This window comes from Arvicola amphibius, chromosome 9 (assembly GCF_903992535.2).
Source record: "Arvicola amphibius chromosome 9, mArvAmp1.2, whole genome shotgun sequence".
Lineage (NCBI taxonomy): Eukaryota > Metazoa > Chordata > Mammalia > Rodentia > Cricetidae > Arvicola > Arvicola amphibius.
Window position 1 is genome coordinate 58457889 of NC_052055.2, and position 21350 is coordinate 58479238.

A 21350-nucleotide genomic window follows, 5' to 3' on the forward strand; every position below is an offset into this window, starting at 1 on the left:
CAACAGCTGACGAAGCTTCCGGGGTCATGTGCTCAGGCAATGCTAGTTTTGACATAGTACATTCTTTGAGGATAAACTGAAGATACGTAAGAAAAATATCCAGAGAAGTGTACCTTCTAAATATGGTACATATAACAGAAATAGCCCAAAGAAATTATTCAAAACAAAACGTTTCTGCCAAGATACTAAGAGATAGAAAAGAATCTAATTATCGGGAAATGATTGGGCAGCATAATGAAATATATCCCATAAAAGGGGAAGAGCATGGGCTAGGAAGATAGGTCTACGTAACAAAGACTAAACAAGCCAGGCAGGCGGTGGTGGAGCGTGCCTTTAATCCTAGCACTTGGGAGGCAGAGGCAGGAGGATCGCCAAGTTCGAGGCCAACCTGGTGAACACAGTGAGTTCCAGGACAGCAACGGCTACACAGAAAATTACTGTTTCAAAAAGTGGGGGGATAGAGAGCTTATGTGTGAGGATAGCATTTGTGTCTGGAGAGTGACCAGGCTAATGTCAGTAGAAAGACAGGCTCTAATGTCTGTGGAAAGACAGGCAGGGCTACAGTCATTTGTGTCTGGACAGTAGCCAGTTCTGATGTCCGTGGAGCTTGCATCATATGGTAGAAGGACTACCACACAAGCTCAGGCCTTGTCCCAAGATCAGTCACATGACATCCGCCATCCCGCTAACTTCTCTAACTTCATTCAGCTGGGGTTATGATATCTCAACTGAGAGCAGGAAACCAGACAAAATAACCTTAGAAGTTCTCAAGTAGTTCTAGGGTCGACATAGCAACATCTGGAGGCCAAAGGAGACGGGCATCTATGCACATCCACTGGTCAGGAGTGAGCCCTGCGGCAGGCAGTACAGACACTGGTAGGTACCTGGCTCGCAGATGGGGGTGTCTTATGTAATGTTTCAGTCTTGACACTGAGTTTCAACAGGTTTGACTGAAATACGGCTGGCTGGAGCAGGAAGCAGTTAGTTGGCACAAAGCAGATTAGAAGATGACTGATCACTGATACACCAACAACAGCCATTCGGGCAAGACACAGGGAACAGTATCAGAATTGCTCTACATCTAAATCCATACAATCTCACCACAAAAGGCTGAAATTTAGTTTATACAGATACATCTTTTTCAAGAAAAGTTCAGCTATAGTGAGAAATCAGTTACAACAGTTCTACATTTTCAGACTATATAATCTTTATGTAACAATGAATGGGGCCAGGCCTGCTTGTTTGGGTTTCTGTCCCGCTCAGTACCCCACAGCCAGCAAGCCCCAAAGAAATAACACAGAGATCTCTATAAGATATAAAGCTGATTGGCCCATTAGCTCTAGCCTCTCATTGGCTAACTCTCACATCTTGATTAACCCGTTTTTCTGATCTATGTTAGCCATGTGGCTCAGTACCTTTTTTAGTGGTTGTAGATCACATCCTGCTGCTTCGGTGGTCTGGGCAGGAGTGGGAGGAATCAACTCCCTCCTTCCCAGAATGCTCCTGTTCTCATTATATCATTTCTACTTCCTGTCTGGTTTTATTGCCTACACTTTCTGCCTGGCCAATCAGTGTTTTATTTAAAACATGATTGACGGATTACAGACAATTCTCCCATACCACTTTAAGCTATGGGTGATGCAGTAACTGAATAAAAAGTCAGATAAATTATGTATATGAAACCAGGTGTGGCAATATACACCAATAATTACACCAATAAGCCCAGCACCCCGAAGGAAGCAGGAGGATAAAGGGCCCAAGGTTGGTGTGTGATTTCCTTCTGTATGCTGTGATTACCATTAATGAATAAAGAAACTGCTTTGGACCTATAGCAGGGTAGAACTTAGTTAGGCAGGGAAAACTAAACTGAATGCTAGGGAAAAGAAAGGCAGAGTCAGAGAGAAGCCACATAGCCCTGCAGGAGGCAGATGGAACTTTACCGGTAAGCCACAGCCATGTGGCAATACAGATTACTAGAAATGGGTTAAATTCAGGTGTAAGAGTTAGCCAAGGAGAAGCTAGAGCTGATGGGTCAAGCAGTGATTTAATTAATACAGTTTCTGTGTGATTATTTTGGGTCTAAGCTAGCTGGGCAGCCAGGAACCAACAAGCAGCCCTCTCCTTACAACACAAGGTCAGCCTGTGCTACATAAGACCCTGCCTCAAAACAACGAAACCCTCCACGGTGGTTCACACACTCTATGACTCCAGTTCCTGGTGTCCTGGATCTGGTGCTTTCTTTTGACCTCCACGGGCATGCCCATGGCACACAGGCTGACATGCAGACAAATTCTCAGCACAAAACAGGAAAACAAGTCCAGCACCACCCACAAGAAGGTGTGTATGAACTGTTGGTAGGGGTGAGGTCAGGTTTTAGTGTGGTGCCCTCCGTCCTCTCAAAGGGCTCACACTACTACAGCACATATATGCTATTACATGTCATTGTTATGTGAAGCTAAAGAAAAGAGGTCATTGGGCTGGAGAGATGGCTCAGAGGTTAAGAGCATTGCCTGCTCTTCCAAAGGTCCTGAGTTCAATTCCCAGCAACCACATCGTGGCTCACAACCATCTGTAATGGGACGGTCTGGTGCCCTCTTCTGGCCTGCAGGCATACACACAGACAGAATATTGTATACATAATAAATAAATAAATAAATAAATAAATATTTAAAAAAAAAGAAAATGTGGTTATTATTTCTAGGATTTGGCTTAGTTTAATACTGGGTCTCAGGTAGGTGGGTGGTGGCACGTGCCTTTAATCCCAGCACTCTGTGGGTTTGAGGCCTGGTTTCCAGAGTGAGTTCTAGGGCAGCCAGGGGCTACACTCAGAGAACCCTGCCTCAAAAAAAAAAAAAAAAAAAAAGACTGGGTCTCACTATACAGTCTAGGTTCCAGGCAGGCCTCAGACTCACTTCATAGCCCAGGCTGGCCTAAAACTCCTGGATGAAGTATCACATGTCACCTGTCACTACTTGCGGGTTCTGAGCTGTACTGCAATAGTCTTACCCCTGAAGGGGCCTGGGGTTCTCAGTCTTCCAAACACTCCATGTGTATGTAGCTTTCTAAGAGTTAGATTAAAATATTGCACTAAACAGCCAGGGAGAGTGGTGTGAGCCTTGAATCCTAACCCTGGGGAGACAGAGACAGGGAGATCTCTGTGAGTTTGAGGCCAGAGTCAGCTAAGGGCTACACAATGAGACCCTCTCTCAAACACACACACACACACACACACACACACCATATATATATATATATATATATATACACCAAAACAAGACATTGTACGGAACATTTTGGGTGAGTGTGTGTGTGTGTAGGGGAAGTAGGGAGTGACTGGTTCTAGAGACTGAGCCCAGGGGCCTCGCAAATGCTAGGCAAACACACACACCGAGCTATAGTCTCAGCCCTGGACAAAACTTTTTAAAGTAATTGATAATGTTTCTTATACAGATAATCACACTTATTCTGAAACAGCCATAAGGGACAAAGGACCACTTAAAAAGAAAGGCACACACATACAACACCCAGGCCTAAAAAGGCACAGGTAACTCTGAGAACCCTTTTCCAATGAGTCTAGCCACGAGGTTTAACCCTGAGGAAGCAGGAGCTCTCTTCCCCACCCTCTTCCGGTCCTTCCCTTCTTAAGCAGAGCCAGGGGAATCAGGGCCCTGCTGTGGCTGGGTTTGCCTCAGCCTCCCAGAGTGCTAACGGGAATAAGGGTCACCCTGCTTAGCTAAGGGTTGTTCTTTATGCAGTGCCCCCCCCACCGCTCCCCCCTCCCTGCCCCTGCTACTTTGACTATTTCTTTAAATAGACTTGTCCTGACCCATCCTCACTAGACATTTCCAAGAGCAAAGTCTCTCTCCATAGTCTTACACATAGTCAGCATTTTTGCTTGCGCGGTCCCAGTCATTTCCTACCTTGGGCCAGTTCTGACGTGCACAAGCCCTTTCCACTGAATCCGCATTGTGTGCGCGGCATGACATCAGCACCCACCCCGGCAGGCAGGGGCTGCGAGACTGACAATGGGCCTTTGAGTCATAACAAAGCCCCTTCCTCTCTAGTTAGGATTTCTTACATTTTCCCTTCAATTTAAAATTCTTCTTCCCATTTACATAAGAAACATTTTTTTTTTTTATTAAGACCATAAAGGGGAAAGAGGGAGTTGGCAGGCCCAGGGAACTAAAACAGTCGAGAGGGGAGTTTAAGAAATGCCATAAAACAGCTTTGTGGTTGCATCTCTTGCCAGTTGGTTCCAGTGTTGAAGCAGAGCTAAAGTGCGTACTCAGAAAAGGGTTCTAGCTAAAACACAAAACAAACAAACAAAAAAAACTTAAAAATTCTTTCTAGCATTCAAAGATGGTCTCCAGGCAAGCCCTCTCCTGGGCAGGGGGGCAGCAGCTGCAGGGAGTTACTGCAAGAAACTGACAGTGCCCCCCCCCCTTGCCCCCAGCCTTAGCCAGGACTCAGGATGAGCTATCATTTCTTTATCTCAGAAGGAATGTCTTACACTATTACTTCACCAATACAGAGAAGCGGGCCAAATATTTGGCTTACGAAAAGAACGCTTTTCCACGTAGCTGAAATCAAGTATAGGATGGCTTTGCTACCCGTCAGATATGTTTACTTCATTATGAGGGTTGCTGTAAAAAACCATCCTGTACACAGCGCCAGCTACATAGGAAAGTATGAGAAAACTGGAAAAACTGACCAGCTCGGCAGCCCCTGGAGTGTGCTGCGAGGCACCAGCATATGCAACTCATTTTCTAGTTAAGTAATTCCCTCTGGGGACTTGTGTGCAATCCACACGAAGGATCAAATTTCATTAGCAGATGCAGGAAAATGTAACCCTGTGCATTTGCAAGTCAAAACTCCTGAAAGCTATACTAGTTGGGCTCTCAGCACTGATTTTTCCTGGGAGAGGAGTCTGGCTGATAAAAAACATTTGTTGGGAGGCACAGATGAGGAAGTTGAGCAGAGAAGGGATTCAGCCAGCGCTGAGACAAGTAAGCCTCAGTCTTTACGCTAGGCACACTGGCCTCTACTCTCCGGCGGGCGGCAGCTGTGTCCAAGTAGATAGCCATTCAGGCATCAATTTCACCCCCAAGGCTACAAATGACAAAAGGCACAGGAAGACAAATTAAAAGGGTAAGTGTACGAGAGCACACAATGCTACCAGCATCCAACTCCCTTCAGTTTTTGGTACTAACCTGCATCCCAGAATGAGCTAGATTTAACGTGAAACTAGACTGCAGACTCGCAAACCCAGCACCCGTGTAAATAGTTCATTTGAGGCTTTTATTAACGCAACTCGAATCAAAAGACATACTGAGCCCACATTCTGCTCCAGCTGACCAGCCAGCCTCAGTTAGAGAACAGTTTACGCCAGGTTTTCCTAAGCCCGCCTGGCTCTTACCTTGTTTTGAGTGTGCTCGCCTTTCTCAAACATCATCTTTAGTCTGTTCAGCGGAACATTGTATTTCTCTATTTTGCCCGAAGCTTCTGTGTTTTCATTCACTTCAGATTTATCTACTTCATGCCTGGAATCTCCCAGAAAATTTTCCATTTTTTGACTTTCTGTGGCCTGGACTTTAAGATCCAGGCTGTCCTGGGAGCAGGGATACCGAGACTGAATAACGGCTTCCGGACGAGATCCAAATCTAGGTTTGGGCTGGGTTTGCTCTTCCCGGTCTCCTCTGGGTCCAGAAGCAGAGCCCTCCGTCACTTCGGCAGGAGAGGGGTCCACGCTGCGCCCACCCTCACAGCTGCTGTTTGGCGGTGTGTCTATGTGAGACTCCACTCCAGCCACCGGGTTCTCCCACTTCTTCTTTAAGGCAGACAGGGTCCCTCTTCTAAACTGCTGGGGGAGATTTTCAGTGTTCTAGAAGAACAAGAAGTAAGTACCAGTTAGAACTTGCCTGATGCAACAGCCAAACACGCGTCTTCGTAAAATGAAAGTTAAAACTCCAAGCTGCGCCTGGTCCGCTGCCGGTTTAGACAGCTGTGGCCAGCTACTGCCCGGCCAGAGGAGCAAGCATCCACCCAGGGCCCGGAGGGGGGAAGAGGGAAAAGTCAGGAGCTGAAGCAGGAAGTGATAAAACAGGATAGCCTTATAAGGACAAAGTGAGCAGCAAGGACAGCCTAGATCTCCTGGAGTTGCATTGGACAGACTTTTTTTTTCTCCTAAGACTCACCCGGAAAGCAAGAAGAAAAAGCAAATTGCTAGGTACCTTCAACATTGTAACTATACTTGAATAAAAGTTCACTTCACTCAGGTATGCCACAAAAGTGCAGGAGGAAACATGCTAGTGATTCTTTTCTTACCAACCAAGAAACAAAGCAAACAAACAAACAAACAAACAAACAACCCCCCCCCCCCCCGCAAAACAGACAAACAAAAAACAAACAAAAAACCAACAAGACAAAGATGTGGTACCTATATAATTCCAATTAAAATTTTGGAGAGCAACACAGAGGACTGGGCCTATCTAAGAAATCTAGAGAGTCACAGTTTTTGCGTGAGTGGTATTAGTATATAGTTGGCAGGATATACATGCATATAAACTTTCCAGGCTAGAGAGTCAAACAGGGACCTTGGGCATGACCACTGAGCTAGCTGCATTCCCAGCTCTCAGATTTTATTTCTGCATAATAATCTTTCTCCTCTCTACTATTTATCTATAGCTAATTTGTAGCCATCTTGGAAGATTCACTATTTTCCAGATCCTTCAGTGGAGGAACACATGGGCCTTGTTAGAAAAAAGAGAACCGCCCCCAACTCATACTCAAAGAACACACTCATTTACACACACACACCTAAGAGTGTTCACTGTCATGTGGGTCAAAAACGATAGAATCCATTGAAAAACAATTTGCGCATTGCCAGAGATGCTGTGGAGTAATAGTGGAAACATGTTTGTTGAAGTAAATTAAGCATCGTATATGCTTTGAGAGTCCTAACGAACCAAATGCCACCCACCAACCTCCAGACCTTCTGACTCTCCCCATTCCTGCTGCCTGCGACACTTCGGGATTTCAACTAGGATAGAGAGGACAATGACCTAAGACTTCAGGGAATTAGTGGGATTAGCAGCTATACTGGGAATTAGGTCTAGCACTCTTCTGAACACACAGAGAGCTGCTTCACCGAGGAGCAGCAAGGCTCGGACACACAGAGTTGCAGAAGAACTGCTGGACCCTCAGATTTACACCCTGGCTAGAGGATGCCAGCATGAGTCAGTGGCAGAGGAAACAAAAAAGACTTCCATTGAGAGAAAAAACCTAGCTCCTGCCAGGTATGATGGCAGGGGGGTAACTGTTTGAGCCCAGGAGTTTAAGGGACTTTAAGCCTTGCCTGCACAACACAGACCCTGTGTCAAAAAGTAAAAATAAGTGGAAAATGTCCCCAAAGCAGTGCATCGCCGCCAGGAGCATTCCCAGGCTTACCACCTCCTGCACAGACAAGGCATGGAGATCCCTGCCTTCGCCTGCCCCACCAGGCCCGCACAGGACAGAGCTGCATCTGCTTTGGAGACTGGACACCACCTTTCTTAGATATTTACCATGGATCACTGCATTTTTTACTGACATAGAAAGATGATTTTCAACTTAAAAAAAGGTAAATTATAAGTCATGAAGATCCCATTTTACAATATGACTGACATCATAACTATGAGCATAGAAAAGTGGTCTACAAGTGATCAAGATGTCTACAGTTTCTTTCTTTCTTAATTCAAATTTCTCTTCATTTTACATACCAACCCCAGTTCCCCCTCCCTTCCCTTCTCCTGTTCCCCCACTTCTTCTCCCATCCCACCTCCCATCCACTCCTCAGAGAGGATAAGGCCTCCCTTAGTCAAGGAAGTCTGGCACACCAAGTTGAGGCAGGACCAAGCCCCTAAACAATGACATCTTGAAATCTGCAGACAAATAAATGGAGCTAGAAAAAACCATCCAGAGTGAGGTAACCCAGATCCAGAAAGACAAACATGGTATGTACTCACTCATAAGTAGATATTAGACAGAAAGCAAAGGATAACCAGGCTACAGTCCACAGCCCCAGAGAAGCTGGGTGAAAAGGAGGACCCTAAGAGGGGTGCACACGGAAGGCCCCAGGAAGTGGAAACAGTTAAGATTTCCTGGGTAAACTGGGATGGGAACATGAGAGAAAGAGATGGCTGAGTTAGGGGAAGGGACGGAGTGGGAGAGTAATGAAAGATATCTTGATAGAGGGAGCCATTATGGGGTTAGGGAGAAACCTCGTGCTACAGAAATTCCCAGGAATTCACTAGGATGACCCCAGCTAAGACTCCTAGCAATGGGGGCTGGAGAGATGGCTCAGAGGTTAAGAGCACTGACTGCTCTTCTGGAGGTCCTGAGTTCAATTCCCAGCAACCACATGGTGGCTCAGAACCATCTGTAATGAGGTCTGGTGCCCTCTTCTGGCCTGCAGGCATACATGGAGGCTGAACACTGTGTACATAATAAATAAATCTTTAATAAAAAAAAAGACTCCTAGCAATAGTGGAGAAGGTGCCTGAACTGGTCTTCCCCTATAATCAGATTAGTGACTACCCTAATTGTCATCATAGAACCTACATCCAGTAACTGATAGAAGCAAATGCAGAGATCAACAGCCAAGCACTGGGCTGAGCTCTTGGAGTTCAGTTGAGTTCAGTTGAAGAGAGGGAGGAGGAATCACATGAACAAGCGGGGGGAGGGGGGGTGTCAAGATCATGATGGGAAAAACCACAGAGACAGCTGACCCCAGCTAGTGGGAGCTCAGGGACTCCTGACTGACAGCTGGGGAACCTGCATTTGACCAAACTAGGCCCTCTGAATGTGGGTGACAGTTATGTGACTGAGGTGCCCTGGCAATGGGACCAGGACTTACCCAGATGCATCAACTGGCTTTTTGTAGCCCACTCCCTATGGTGGAATATCTTGCACCGGTTATTGACTTATGCGTATGCACGTTTGTGTGTGCACACACGTGTCTGTTCTTGTGTGGGTCAGAAGTGTCATTCCTCAGTGTCCCGGGAATCCCTCTTCTGTGCTACCACACCCAGTTGCTTTTTAAAACATGGGTCCTGAGGTCAAATTCAGATTCCCCCCGTCTACAAGGCAAGACTCTGCTCTCTCCCAGAGAAGGATTTATGGCATTAGTACTCTTCTTTTATAATAAATACACATTTATAATTTAACAAATGTGAGAACAAAAATAATCTCTATGTCACCTTCACAACACAACTAAACAAGATTGATGTTCCCGTTAGCTCTGTGAAAACCCTCATTTCTCTTTACGATGAACAGGCAGAAAGGCATTTGGGAGGCAGAATAATAGCAGTGTCCAAACAGGGCCGGAGGGATGACATCCCTGTAGGGAGCATCTTCAGGGAGACGCAGCATGATGTTTTACTTCAAAGTGCTTCTTGCCCTGTGGTGGTGAACGCCTTTAATCCTAGCACTCAGAGACAAAGGCAGGTGGATCTCTGTGAGTTCGAGGCCAGCCTGGTCTACAGAACAAGTTCCAGGACAGCCAGGGCTGTTACAGAGAATCTTCGTCTTGAAAAACCAATAAATAGGGCTGAAGAGATGGCTCAGGCGTTAAGGGCACTGGCTGTTCTTCCAAAAGTCCTGAGTTCAATTCCCAGCAACCACATGGTGGCTCACAACCATCTGTAATGAGATCTGGCTCCCTCTTCTGGTCTGCAGGCATACGTGTAGACAGAACTCTGTATATATAATAACTAAATAAATAAATCTTTATTTAAAAAAGAAAAACCAATAAATAAACAAAAATAAGACAGACAGACAAACAAACAAACCCCAGAGTGCTTCTTCATCTCCTCTTTCATAACTTGTGTCCGCTACCTGCACTCAGGCACTCCCATCGCCACTACTAATATAAAACTAATTGTTCTTCTAGTTCTAGCTCTATCATGATTTTTTTGATAAGTACATAAAAATATATTTGATAGAGTGTAAAATCCAAAGTGAAGTTCCACAGCTTCAGAATAACTTTTCCATCTATACAGAATTTTATTGACATGTACAGACTTTGGGTCTCATTAATTTCAGTGTGTGTTATTTTTTTATTGGCAACTTTTCTTCAAAAGTAAACTTTAGTAAACAAAAATAAGACAAGGAAGTAAAGGACTGGCAATTCCAGTACTCTGAAGAACGAGGCAGGGAGATTACAGTAAGTTTTTAGCCAGCATGTGAGACTGTATCTCAAATAAACAAAGAAACAAACTCCAAAACAAAGCAGAAAGTCAAGCATATTGATACACACTTGTGAACCCAGTGTCAGAGAGGCAGAAACAGGTCTCTGGGGCTCGCTGGCCAGCCAGGCTGGCTTAACTGGTGAACAGCCAGGCCAGGGAGAGAGAAAAACTAGGTAGGGGATGCCTCCACAGCAGCACTTAAAGTGACTCTCATCTCCAATGCAGGTACACATGTGTGTACCCACATATAAACAAACATACATGTACACACGCAAACTTACACCACCACCCAAAATCAGAATGCATAAAAGAAAATGGGCTCTTAAAGGCGCAGCTTCAAGAGTGCTGAGGCAGTGTCAGAGACAAGGGGGATGCACAAGGCAGTGTCAGAGACAAGGGGGATGCACAAGGCAGTGTCAGAGACAAGAGGGATGCACACGGCACGATGGGGTGACATCACTAAATATCCCACACCCTTAAATCTTCCCAGGAGTGCAGCCCAGGCCATGGCAATATTCCAGCCGCATATTTAGGGCTAGAGGTGAGCTAAGATGGGGAAGAGGAGGGAGTTACACAACAGAAGTGATCTCTAAAACAAGAAAAGGAAAGACCTGAGAGGTTAGGGCTTATCGTCGGATAATTGTTTATGGAGATCACATCATCCACATTTTCTCTTTCTCTGTATTTTTGTTTTGTTTTGTTTATCAAGACAGGGTTTCTCTATGTAGCCTTAGTTGTTCTGGAACTCACTCTTTAGACCAAGCTGGCCTCGAACTCACAAAGATCCACCTGCCTCAGCCTTCCGAATGCTGGGGTTAAAGCTGCCCACCACACTTGGCTTTTTCTTAATGTTCTTTACAATGGGCATGTGTTATCTGCATTATCTACCTGCATCCAGCTGTGGGACTTTGGACAAGTTTTCCAGTTGCTATCCATTATTATAAAGGGCTACTGTAGAGAATACATGAGCCCTCGTTAATGTCTGTTGATAGCATTTGACATCAGTAGCCTTCGGTAAAAGGTGACAATATTATTAAATAAGTACTGCCAGGCCTGGTGACACAGGCCTGTAATCCTGGCCTCTTGGGAGGCTGACACAAGATGGTGACAAGTTAAAAGCCTCCCTGGGCTACAGAATGACTTCAAGACTAGCCTAGGTAACTCGGCAAGACCCTATCTCAAACTAAAAGGGGATAAAAGGACTGGGGATATACCTAAGTGGAACCTTCTGCTTTCCCAGCATGTGTGAGGCTCTGGCCAATCCCTAGGACACACATGGAAACACACAGTAATCAAACAAAAATTTCTGTGGCTCTCCGTGCTTGTGATCAACCACGTGACCAGCCAGCCCTGGAATCCTGAGCCTGGACTACAGCAGTAGTAGTCTTTCTGCTCACTCTCTGGGCGGGGAAGTACTAGCTGCTACTATTCCTACCAAGCTTTTAGCTCTTCCTAAGGGACCAGAGGGTCACATAGGGGCCTGTGGTCAAGAGCCATAATGGTTGCTACAGTTCCACAGCCTCCTTTCTCCACTCAGCGCCCTGCACCGGATCCACACAGCACCCTGCACCGGATCCACACAGCGCCCTGCACCGGATCCACACAGCGCCCTGCACCGGATCCACACAGCACCCTGCACCAGATCCACTCAGCGCCCTGAACTGGATCCACACAGCGCCCTGTACCGGATCCACACAGCACCCTGCACCGGATCCACCAGATCCAGTCCACACAGCACCCTGCACCGGATCCACCAGATCCAGTCCACTCACCGCCCTGCACCGGATCCACTCAGCGCCCTGCACTGGATCCACCAGATCCAGTCCACACAGCGCCCTTCACACCCTTCACTGGATCCACTCAGCAAGCTGAAGACTTGGCAGACGACGTCTCTGGATAATAGCTGCTGCTTGAGTCCAGATCACACAAAGGTATGGCACAGGGTCCCTCCTGTGTGACCATCTGCCTGTGATGAGCAGACGTAGGCCCTTTGGTGACTAAATCTCTCTTCCTTCCCTATCTGTAACATGAAGAGGTGGGTCGATGTGCCATCATATAGAAGTCTTGTCGGGGAGATCATTTTAAAAAACAGAGGGTTGAGTGTAGTGGCTCACATCTGTAACACCAGCACTCGGAGGAGGCTGAGGCTGAGGCAGGAGGATTGAGAGAGTTTGAGAACATCTTCAGATACATAGGGAGCCTGAGCCATCGTTGGCTACATGAAACATGGTCTCAAAAAAAAAAAACAACAAACACAAAAGCAGGATGAAGCTGGGCATGGGGGTTAAGGTTTGTAATCCCAGGATTTGGGAGGTCGAGAAGGAGAGCTATGACTCTGTGAATCAAAGCCAGCCAGGGATCTATATAGGGAGAGATCATATAAAAAATTAATAACAAGATAAGCAAATAATGCAAGATGAGGAACCAGGCACAGTGGGTACATACCAGTGAGTCCAGCAACCAGAAGGTTGAAGCAAAAGCAACGCTGAGAGGTCTGGCTATGTAGCAAGCAAGACCCTGTCTGAAAATAATATAAAACAAAGCCAGCCAGGACTGTAGAGTAAATCTCCATGTTGAGTGACAAAGGGAGAGCACAGGCAGACACGGAGGGATGTGGAAGAGTCCAGACTGAACAAGACCAGCAAAATGAACCAGGCCACGTGGAAGAAGGGGAGAAGAGAGAGCCAGGACAGCTGGAACCAAGAGTGGAGGCCAAGAGACCAAGAGACAGGTGGAGCCAAAATGGCTGGGTTACACAGAAATCAGGGAAGCTAGGGGAAGGAAGACCCAGTGCAGACCCTGGCTGGAGAGGTAGGGTGTGGCAGGCACTGGCAACGCAGAGAGACTGACAGGCAGCGTCTGCTTTGATGTCTATAGGCACCTCAGTGCCATCTGTCCCAGGTTGGAGACCTAACCCATGTCAAAAGGCAAAAAAAGGTGGGAAGATGTTTGGGTACAGCAGTGAACTGTACACACAGGCCTGGGGGGGGGGGGGCCGCTAGGCTGACAGGTTTCAGAAAAGCAGGAGCTAGAATCTGGGTACGTGGCTGGACATGCAGCTCAGCAAGGCTGAGGACGACCTGAGAATGTCAGCGCGGTGGGGTTACTAATTTGCGCTCCCATGGTTTGGGTAGAGAAACAGAAAACACATTTTTGGTAAGACAGGCTATCATGAAGCCAATCCCACTACGGTTACCAGGGAAACACACTGGCTTCTCTTCATGGTAAAGTGTGGGTACTCGCTAACCAAGGTCAGTTACTTCCCATTTCCCTCTGCCCTGAGAAAGGAAAAGCAGCTCTGTCGTTAGTGGAAAACAGCTTTGAGAAACCGTTTTCAATTTATGTGCATTAGTGTTTTGTCTGTGTGTCTGTCTGTGCGAGGATGTCTAACCCCTGGAGCTGCAGTCACAGGCAGTGTTAACCTGCTGTGTGGGTGCTGGGAATCGAACCAGGTACTCTGGAAGTGCAGCCATAATGGTTCTTAACTGCTGAGCTATCTGACCAATCCCTGGCTTTGAGAAGTGTTTTCAGAGCTCTGTAGGCCATTCAGTTAGAAGTTTGATAAAGGGTGTGTGCATGCGATACTAGTTATTATTTTTAGTTATGTGTGTGTGGCTGTGTAGAGGTATGTGCATGTGAGTGCTAGCACCCTCAAACCAGAGGCCTTGGATCTGAAGTTAGAGGTTAATTGTGAACTGCCCAGTGTGGTGCTGGGAATCCAACCTGGTCCTCTACAAGAGCAATACATGCTCCTAATTGCTCATCCATCTTTCCAGCCAGATGGTTTATCTTGAGACAATGTCTCACTATATAGACTGTCTCCAACCTGTGCTCCTCCTGCCACAGCCTCCTAAGTATTGGGACTATAGGTATACACTACCACATCACTTAGATAAAGGTATAATTTACTCTAATTCAAAAACAATTTCAGCCGGGCGATGGTGGCACATGCCTTTAATCCTAGCACTTGGAAGACAGGGACGGGTGGATCTTTGTGAGTTCAAGGTCAGCCTGGTCTATAAAACCGATGCCAGGACAGCCAGGACTGTTACACAGAGAAACCCTGTCTCAAAGAACCACACACACACACACACACACACACACACACACACACTTCAAAATAAAAAGTTACAGAAAAGGCAGCTTTTATTTATTGCTATTTTGAGTGCTCTCTCTTGCACTGCGTAGTGAAGGGCCCTCAAAGAACAGGTGCAGTGACAACTTCTTCACATTTTGGTCATTTTTCTTTCTTTTTTTTAAAAGATATATCTTTATACACAGCCCAAACCTCTTCCTGCTCCTGCCTGACTGCTGAGATTACAGGCATGTGACATATATATGCTACATACATAAAATCTTAACTACATGGAATAAATATTACATGGTATGACTACCATGCTTCCCCACTCCCCACTAATGAACATCTACCCTTTTCTAATGAATTTGCTGATTACATCACAGTGCACACCTCAGTGGTTTATGTGTGCTTCCCTGACCATCAGGGAGGCTAACCAATGGCTCACATGTTAGTACGTCTCCTTCTTTAATGACCCTTCCCATTCACTGACCTCAACTGCCAAACAGCCAAGATGGACTCCTTGCCTTTGCCATTTGCTGGTACAGACCACTGCCTCGATCCTTTTCTGTTTGCTAAAACAGGGTCTCCTGCAGCCCAGCGTGAGTGGCCTTGAACTTGCCAGATGCCCCATCCTCCTGATTCTGTCTCCCAAGGGTTGGGATTTCAGGACTGTATCAGAACCCTTTCCTTCTCTCCCTCCTCCCCAACCTCCTTTCATGCATTATGTGTCTTTGTGTGAGTCTGTGTGTATGTACTGTGTGAACTATGTGTATGTACATATATATGAGTACCCACAGAGGCCAGAAGAGTGCAACCGGATCCTCTTAGCTGGAACTACAGGGGGTTGAGAGCTGCCATGTGGGTGCTGGGAGCCTAACTCTGGTCCTCCGCAAGAGCAGCAGGCGCTCTTAGCCACTGAGCCATCTCTCTAGACCCCTCTGCCTTTAGCCCAGGCTGGTTTCAAACTCACAGCACTCCTCTCGCCTCAGCCTAGGCACGAGCCACCACAGGGCCTAGCTCTGTTTTTGAGCCTAGTCCTTGCTCTCCCCACTTCCAAACAACACTAAGTCTGTGGCCATACCACTCTGAATGTGTCCAATCTCTTCCAAGGGATGCAAGGTGACCACTGGCTTTCCTGTTGCCAACACGATGATCAGTTCTCAACTTATGTCTGACTCTGTCTCGCTTCCCAGAAACTCCCTCTTTAAGCCCAGGCAATGCGTCCCCTGGTCAGCACTGAGGATGCTGACACAGGAAGACAAAAAAAAAAAAAAAAAAAAGAATCACTTTCTTCTCTCGACCCCGCTGTCATTCTGTCTCACCCCCTGTCCCTCTCTGCCTCCTCCACCAGCTCCTCCTCAGTTCTTCAGCCTTTAAACAGGATGGCTCTATTTTGGGGGTACAGCTTAGAGGTGGCGTTCTTCCCTAGCATGCGCAAGGCCTGAGTTCAACTTCTAGGTCCACAGAGCAAAACAAACAAACAAAAAAAAAAAGAGAGGCGTGAGACCCCACAGCTCTCCTGAGCTCAGTCATCAACTTCCTGTCTCTCTACACTCACCCCCCAGGTTATCCCTTGCGGCTCATCCAAATGCCAGAGACTTTGACCCATGCCATTTTTATCTCCAGCCTAGATTTATTTCAACGTCACATTGGATAGGCAAGTTCCTATTTGCCATTTTCACTTCTATGTCCCCCTCCTCTTTTCTTTTGGATAGCATCTTGCTATGTAGACCTAGCTGCTCTGACACTTGCTAAGTACCCAGGCTGGCCTTGAACCCTTGGCAATCCTCCTACATCAGCCGGCCAAGAGCTATGACTACAGGCTTGTATCACCTGACTCCACTTGTATGTCCTTTACGCTCACCCATTCCATTATGTGTGGGGTTTGCCTGTGTGTGTATCTGTATACCATGTGCTTATAGCGCTCAAAGAGGCCAGAAGAGAGCACTGGATTCCCTGGAACTGGGGTTACAGACAGTTTTAAGACACGGGGGTGCTGGGAATTGAACCTGGGTCCTCTGGAAGGGATCTTAACTACTGAGCTATCTCTCTAGCCCACGACTCCACTTGTGTATCTTAAGAAAGTCCCTCAGAACAGGTGTGAGGGTAAATGTCTATAATTCCAGCAGGAAATCAGGGCTAACCTTGGCTATAAGGAGTTCAAAGCCAATCTGGGCCACATGAAATCCTATATTAAGACATGGAAAAAGACAGACAGACAGACAGACAGACCAGCCATATATGAAACAGGGTTAAGGTTGATTTGATCTCAATTAATAGTATCTTAATTTAATGGTATTTGGGCTTCTCATCACAATATCACAGTCCAATCATTATCATTCTTTTCTAAATTATTACAATTGTTTCCTTTTTTTCTGAGACAGTCTCAATACATAGCCCAGGCTGACCTTGAACTCACAATGTAACTCAAGCTGTCCTCAGCCCCCTTAACAGTGCTGCAATGTTAGTTCTACCACACTCACCTTAATTGAGTAATTAATTCCTTTCTTTCCTCCCTGCCTTCCTTTCTTCCTTCTGAGACAGGATCTCCTGTAGCCCAAATTGGCCATGAACTCACTACGTAGCTGAGAATAATCTTGAATTTCTGATCCTCTTGCTTCCACCTCCTCAGTGCTGGACTGCACTTGGGCACATCTACACCTGGTTTATTCTGCGCTGGGGATTGAACCCCAGGCCCCGGAACGTTAGGTGAGAACCCTACAACCGGCTCCACCTCCAGGCACAGACTGTTCCTTACTCGCTCCCTATGCTCTGCCTTTGCTTCTCAACAGTTTAATCTGGGTCACATCTGCCCTTGGTAGATTTCTCCAAAGCCCTTTCTCTTCAGAGAGAAAGTCCAAATATTCCCCAGGACTCTGCAGAACTCTCTCTTTCTAGTCCTCAAATACAACAGCGGTGTGCTTTCTTGGAACCTTTGTGTATACTGTTCCTTCCGTCGGAATCTTTCCTCTCCTTGGCTCAGGACCTTAGATGCGGGTTACTCAGAAGTCAGATGAGAGAGCCACATCTAAATGACCTTTGGATCTTCACCCTGGTCTCAGCCAGCAGTCGCTGCCTGACTTTGTCATTGTTTCCTCCACTAGAATGAGAATTCCCTAGAAGACGTGGTCCATACTGTCAGCGTCTGAAACAGAGCTTTCAGACACAGTAGGGTCCTTTAGCACATAGTAGGTGCCTACAAAAACTTGTTAACTAGCCAAGTAAAAGAGAAAATGGAAGAAGTGGGAAAACAGGCAGGAGAGAGAGGTGAGGGCAGCCAGCAGCTGGTGGACCATGGTGGTTTTTTCTTTTCCTTTGTTTTTGCTTTTTTGACAGGGTTTTACATTGCAGGCAAGGCTGGTCTGGAATGTGTCATGTATCTCAGGTAGGTCCCAAACCTGCTTCAGCTTCTGAGTGCTAGGATTACTGGCATGAATCACCAATGCTTTTCTCTGTTAACGTACCAGGGAACTCAATTTTCAAATCACAGGAAAATTAAACTAAAGACCTAGTCCACACTACTCCCCTAGAGAGCAAACCGACAGGGAAGTGTCCTGTACCCCTCCAGGCTATGCTCCTTATGACGCTGAACCCTTCAGAAGCTAAGCCAGGGCTTTCTCTAGGTTGTGCGTTCAAGATGGGCCGGGAGCACAGTGAGAGCAACTTCCACCCTAAAGAAGGGAAAAGGACCTGGCCCAGCGGGAGGTTAGAGCAGGGAGAGGAGAGAATGGACTGGAAGGGACCCTGCGGCTGTGCACAGTCTAGGAGCTTCCAGAAAGAGCCCAAGGAGGAGCAACAGCTGCCAGGCTTCCTTTTAAATGTACACTGCTCATTTGGAGAAGGGGGGTGGCCCAGGAGGCCTGCTCTCATCTGAGCTGATGGGTGGCCATTTCATTAACCTCAGGAAAGCATTTAGCCTTCTAGCCTTTACTCTGCACAGGAAAGGAGAAAGGGGGTTCAAAAGGAAAAGAGCTGAAAATAGGATTTCCTGCGAGGTGTGAGGTGTGAGAGCTCGCACGTCAGGCCAGCTGGCACAAAGGTCCAGCTCAGCTGACACGGAGCCCACACTCCACAGAGGGCCAGGTGGCCGGGCCACACAGATTGCTCACGTTCCACCTGCCCTGGGGCCACTGAATACTTACATTCCTCTTCTTTTCTGTGTTTGCCTCTTCAGCTGCTTTCTGGTACCTTCAGAGAAGGGAGAAACAATGATGCATGAGGATACGGTCAAATGCGAGAACCAGCTGCGCAGGGCAGGAGACTGCGGATGGAGCTCAGCTGGCGGATGCTCACTCAACATAGTACCCCCAAATAGTGTTCCGCCCGCAGCACTATGTAAACTGGATAGAACTGGAGGATCGGGTGTTCGAGGTTATCCTCAGCTACTTGTGAGTCTGAGGTCAACCTGAGCTCCATGAGACCCTGTCTCAAAACAAAACAAGAACTTGTGGAATTATTCAACAAAACCAACACTCCATGAATTCTAAGATGCACGGGCCTCCATTCAGGTAACAGCCCTGAACTTAGCTGCTGTGGGCAGACATCTGTGAGGTAGCCTAACTATAGGCAATGCTTGAACCTGAATTTAGCCCAAGCTAAGGTATTGATATGAAGGTACAGTCACTTAGCTCATGTATACAAACTGGATGGCATGGGGTTATTTTTGTTTGTTTCATTTGAGAGAAAGACAGACAGATGGGGGGGGCAGATGTGTGTGAATGTATATGTGTAGAGGTACACATACCTATGAGAGCATGTGTAGAGACACACACACACACACATAGAGAGAGAGAGAGAGAGAGAGAGAGAGAGAGAGAGAGGGGGAGGGTGGGTATGTGTCTGTGTATGTGTGCAGAGGTGCACATACCTGAGAGCACATACAGAGACAGAGAGGGGGAGGGGTGCTGTGTACATGTGTGTAGAGCACACACCTGTGACAGCATGCTCGGAGGACAGTAAAGGACACGGGTGTCTGTTGATCTCTGCCTTCCTCCCTTGGAAAAGCTCTCTCCCTGAACCCAACTCATCTCTTCAGTCTGGGCACAGGTACATGGGGTCATGACTGGCTTTTCTGTTTGCTTTGGTTTTTTGAAACAGGATCTCTCTGTGTAGCCCTGGCTGGTCCGGAACTCTTTGAGACCAGGCTGGCCTCAAACTCACAGAGATTCACTAGTCTCTGCCATCTGAAAGAGGGCTCGGGTTAAAGGTGTGAGCCACTGTATCCACCTGACAGGCTCAGCTTTTTATGTGGGTGCTGGGGACCCCATGAGGTCCTCATGCAGCAAGAGTTCTTACTCATTAACTCCCTCCCTGGCCCTGTCTTCCTCCTCTCCTTTCTTTATTCCTTCCTTTTTTTTTCTCTATTTTTAAAGATGTGGTCAGTCTAATCTGGCCTTGAACTTGTGACCTGCCTCCACCCCCACAAGCACCATGAGCACCAACAAGCACCACTGCACCTGGACGTCTGTGGCACTGGCATGCTAGACCCTACTGTAGTGATATTTTGTTTGTGTTTTAATAAATTAAGCTTTCCAGAAGATCAGAATGCAGAGCTAAGCCACTAGAGGCCAGGGAGTGGTGGGACACACCTTTAATCTCTGGACTCAGAGGTAGAGGGACCTCTATTAGTTCAAAGTCACCCTGGGCTACTGTCTAAAAGAGAAACAGAGCTCACACAAAGGTGATTTCAGCTCTCAGGATCCCAAGCCTTTAATCTCAGCACTAGGGAGGTGGAAACAGGAAGAGATGTAGCTGGGTGGAGAGAGGGGCGGGAAGGAGACGGGAACTCAGTGCAGGAGCGCTGGCCCCTTCGGTAGAGGTAAAAAGTCTAGCTAGAGGCTGGCTGTACTGCTTCTCTGATCCTTCAGCTTTTACCCCCTGATATCTGACTCCGGATATTATTTAAGACCAATTTGAATTCGTGTTACATGCTACCAAGTGAGCCACATCTCCATTCAGCAGAATATTATTTTAGAAAGACGTTTCTTCAAAAGCTAATAAGCTCCACTGGGAAGGGATATAGAAATGAGGTCTAACATTTCTGGTGGAGAGGTTAAACCTCTTTGGAAGGCATTTGTTGTCACCATCTTGCCAAAACTATACAAACACAAATGTTAAATTTTATTCTCAGAGCTTATCCTATAGTCACCCTTACATAAGGAAAATTATTTCTTTTTAGTTGTTGTTTCTGAGACACGGTTTCTCTGTGTAACCCTGGCTGTCCTGGAACTTGCTTGGTAGACCAGGCTGGCTTTGAACTCACAGAGATCTGCCTGCCTCTGCCTCTGGAATGTTGGGATTGCACCACCACCTGGCAAAAAATGACTTCTAAAGTTACTTCATTTATCACAGCATTAACCATAACAGCTGAAGTGTGAAAATAAGCTGCTGTCCCTTAGCAGAGGCAGGAAATGATTGACAGAGTATCGTACAGTGGACTATTCTGAAGCTGTAACATGAACTAAAGAAAAGTGCTGATGATCTGAATATCCTTCGTGCCATTCATTTGTATACTTAAAGATGGTAAATTTATATTATACATTTTACCACAAGTAAACAGAGTGGTATGGGCATGAAAATGGATACATTGAGCAATGGACTAGAATAACCCAGAAGCAAACCCTCACATAATGGTCAAATGATTTCTGACAAGCACGGCACAGCTATTCAAAGGGGGAAGGACAGATATTTCCACACAGGGTCTTGGGGAAACCAGATAACCATGCAAGAAAATAAAGCTGGATCCTCACAGAATTCCATGTACAAAATGGGTCAAAAGCTGAAACTATAAATTTAGGAAAAGACACACAGAGAAAGAATTTATGAATGGATTTTCTCCTTTTCTTTTCAAAAAATATTTAATTTTATGTGTATGTGCCCAAAGGTATGTATGTGCACCATGTACATGCAGTGCCCAGAGAGGTCAGAAGAGGGCGCCAGAGCCCCTAGGACTGGAATTACAGAGGGTTGTGAGCTGCCCTGTGGGTGCTGGGAACCAAACTCCGGTCTTCCACAAGAGTAGTAAGGGCTCTTAATCACTGAGTCAT

The 21350-nt window shown here is 46.6% G+C and overlaps 1 protein-coding gene across 1 annotated transcript in view; it reads right to left on the bottom strand.

The window, feature by feature from the left end:
- Lima1 (LIM domain and actin binding 1) overlaps positions 1 to 21350 on the bottom strand; it is a 105119-nt gene that overhangs the window by 36485 nt on the left and 47284 nt on the right. The window contains exons 3-4 of the mRNA XM_038342958.1: positions 18447 to 18492; positions 5417 to 5881 (exon numbers count right to left, since the gene is read on the bottom strand). Coding sequence (XP_038198886.1) covers positions 5417 to 5881; positions 18447 to 18492 — 511 coding nt within the window. The remainder of the gene's footprint in view (positions 1 to 5416; positions 5882 to 18446; positions 18493 to 21350) is intronic.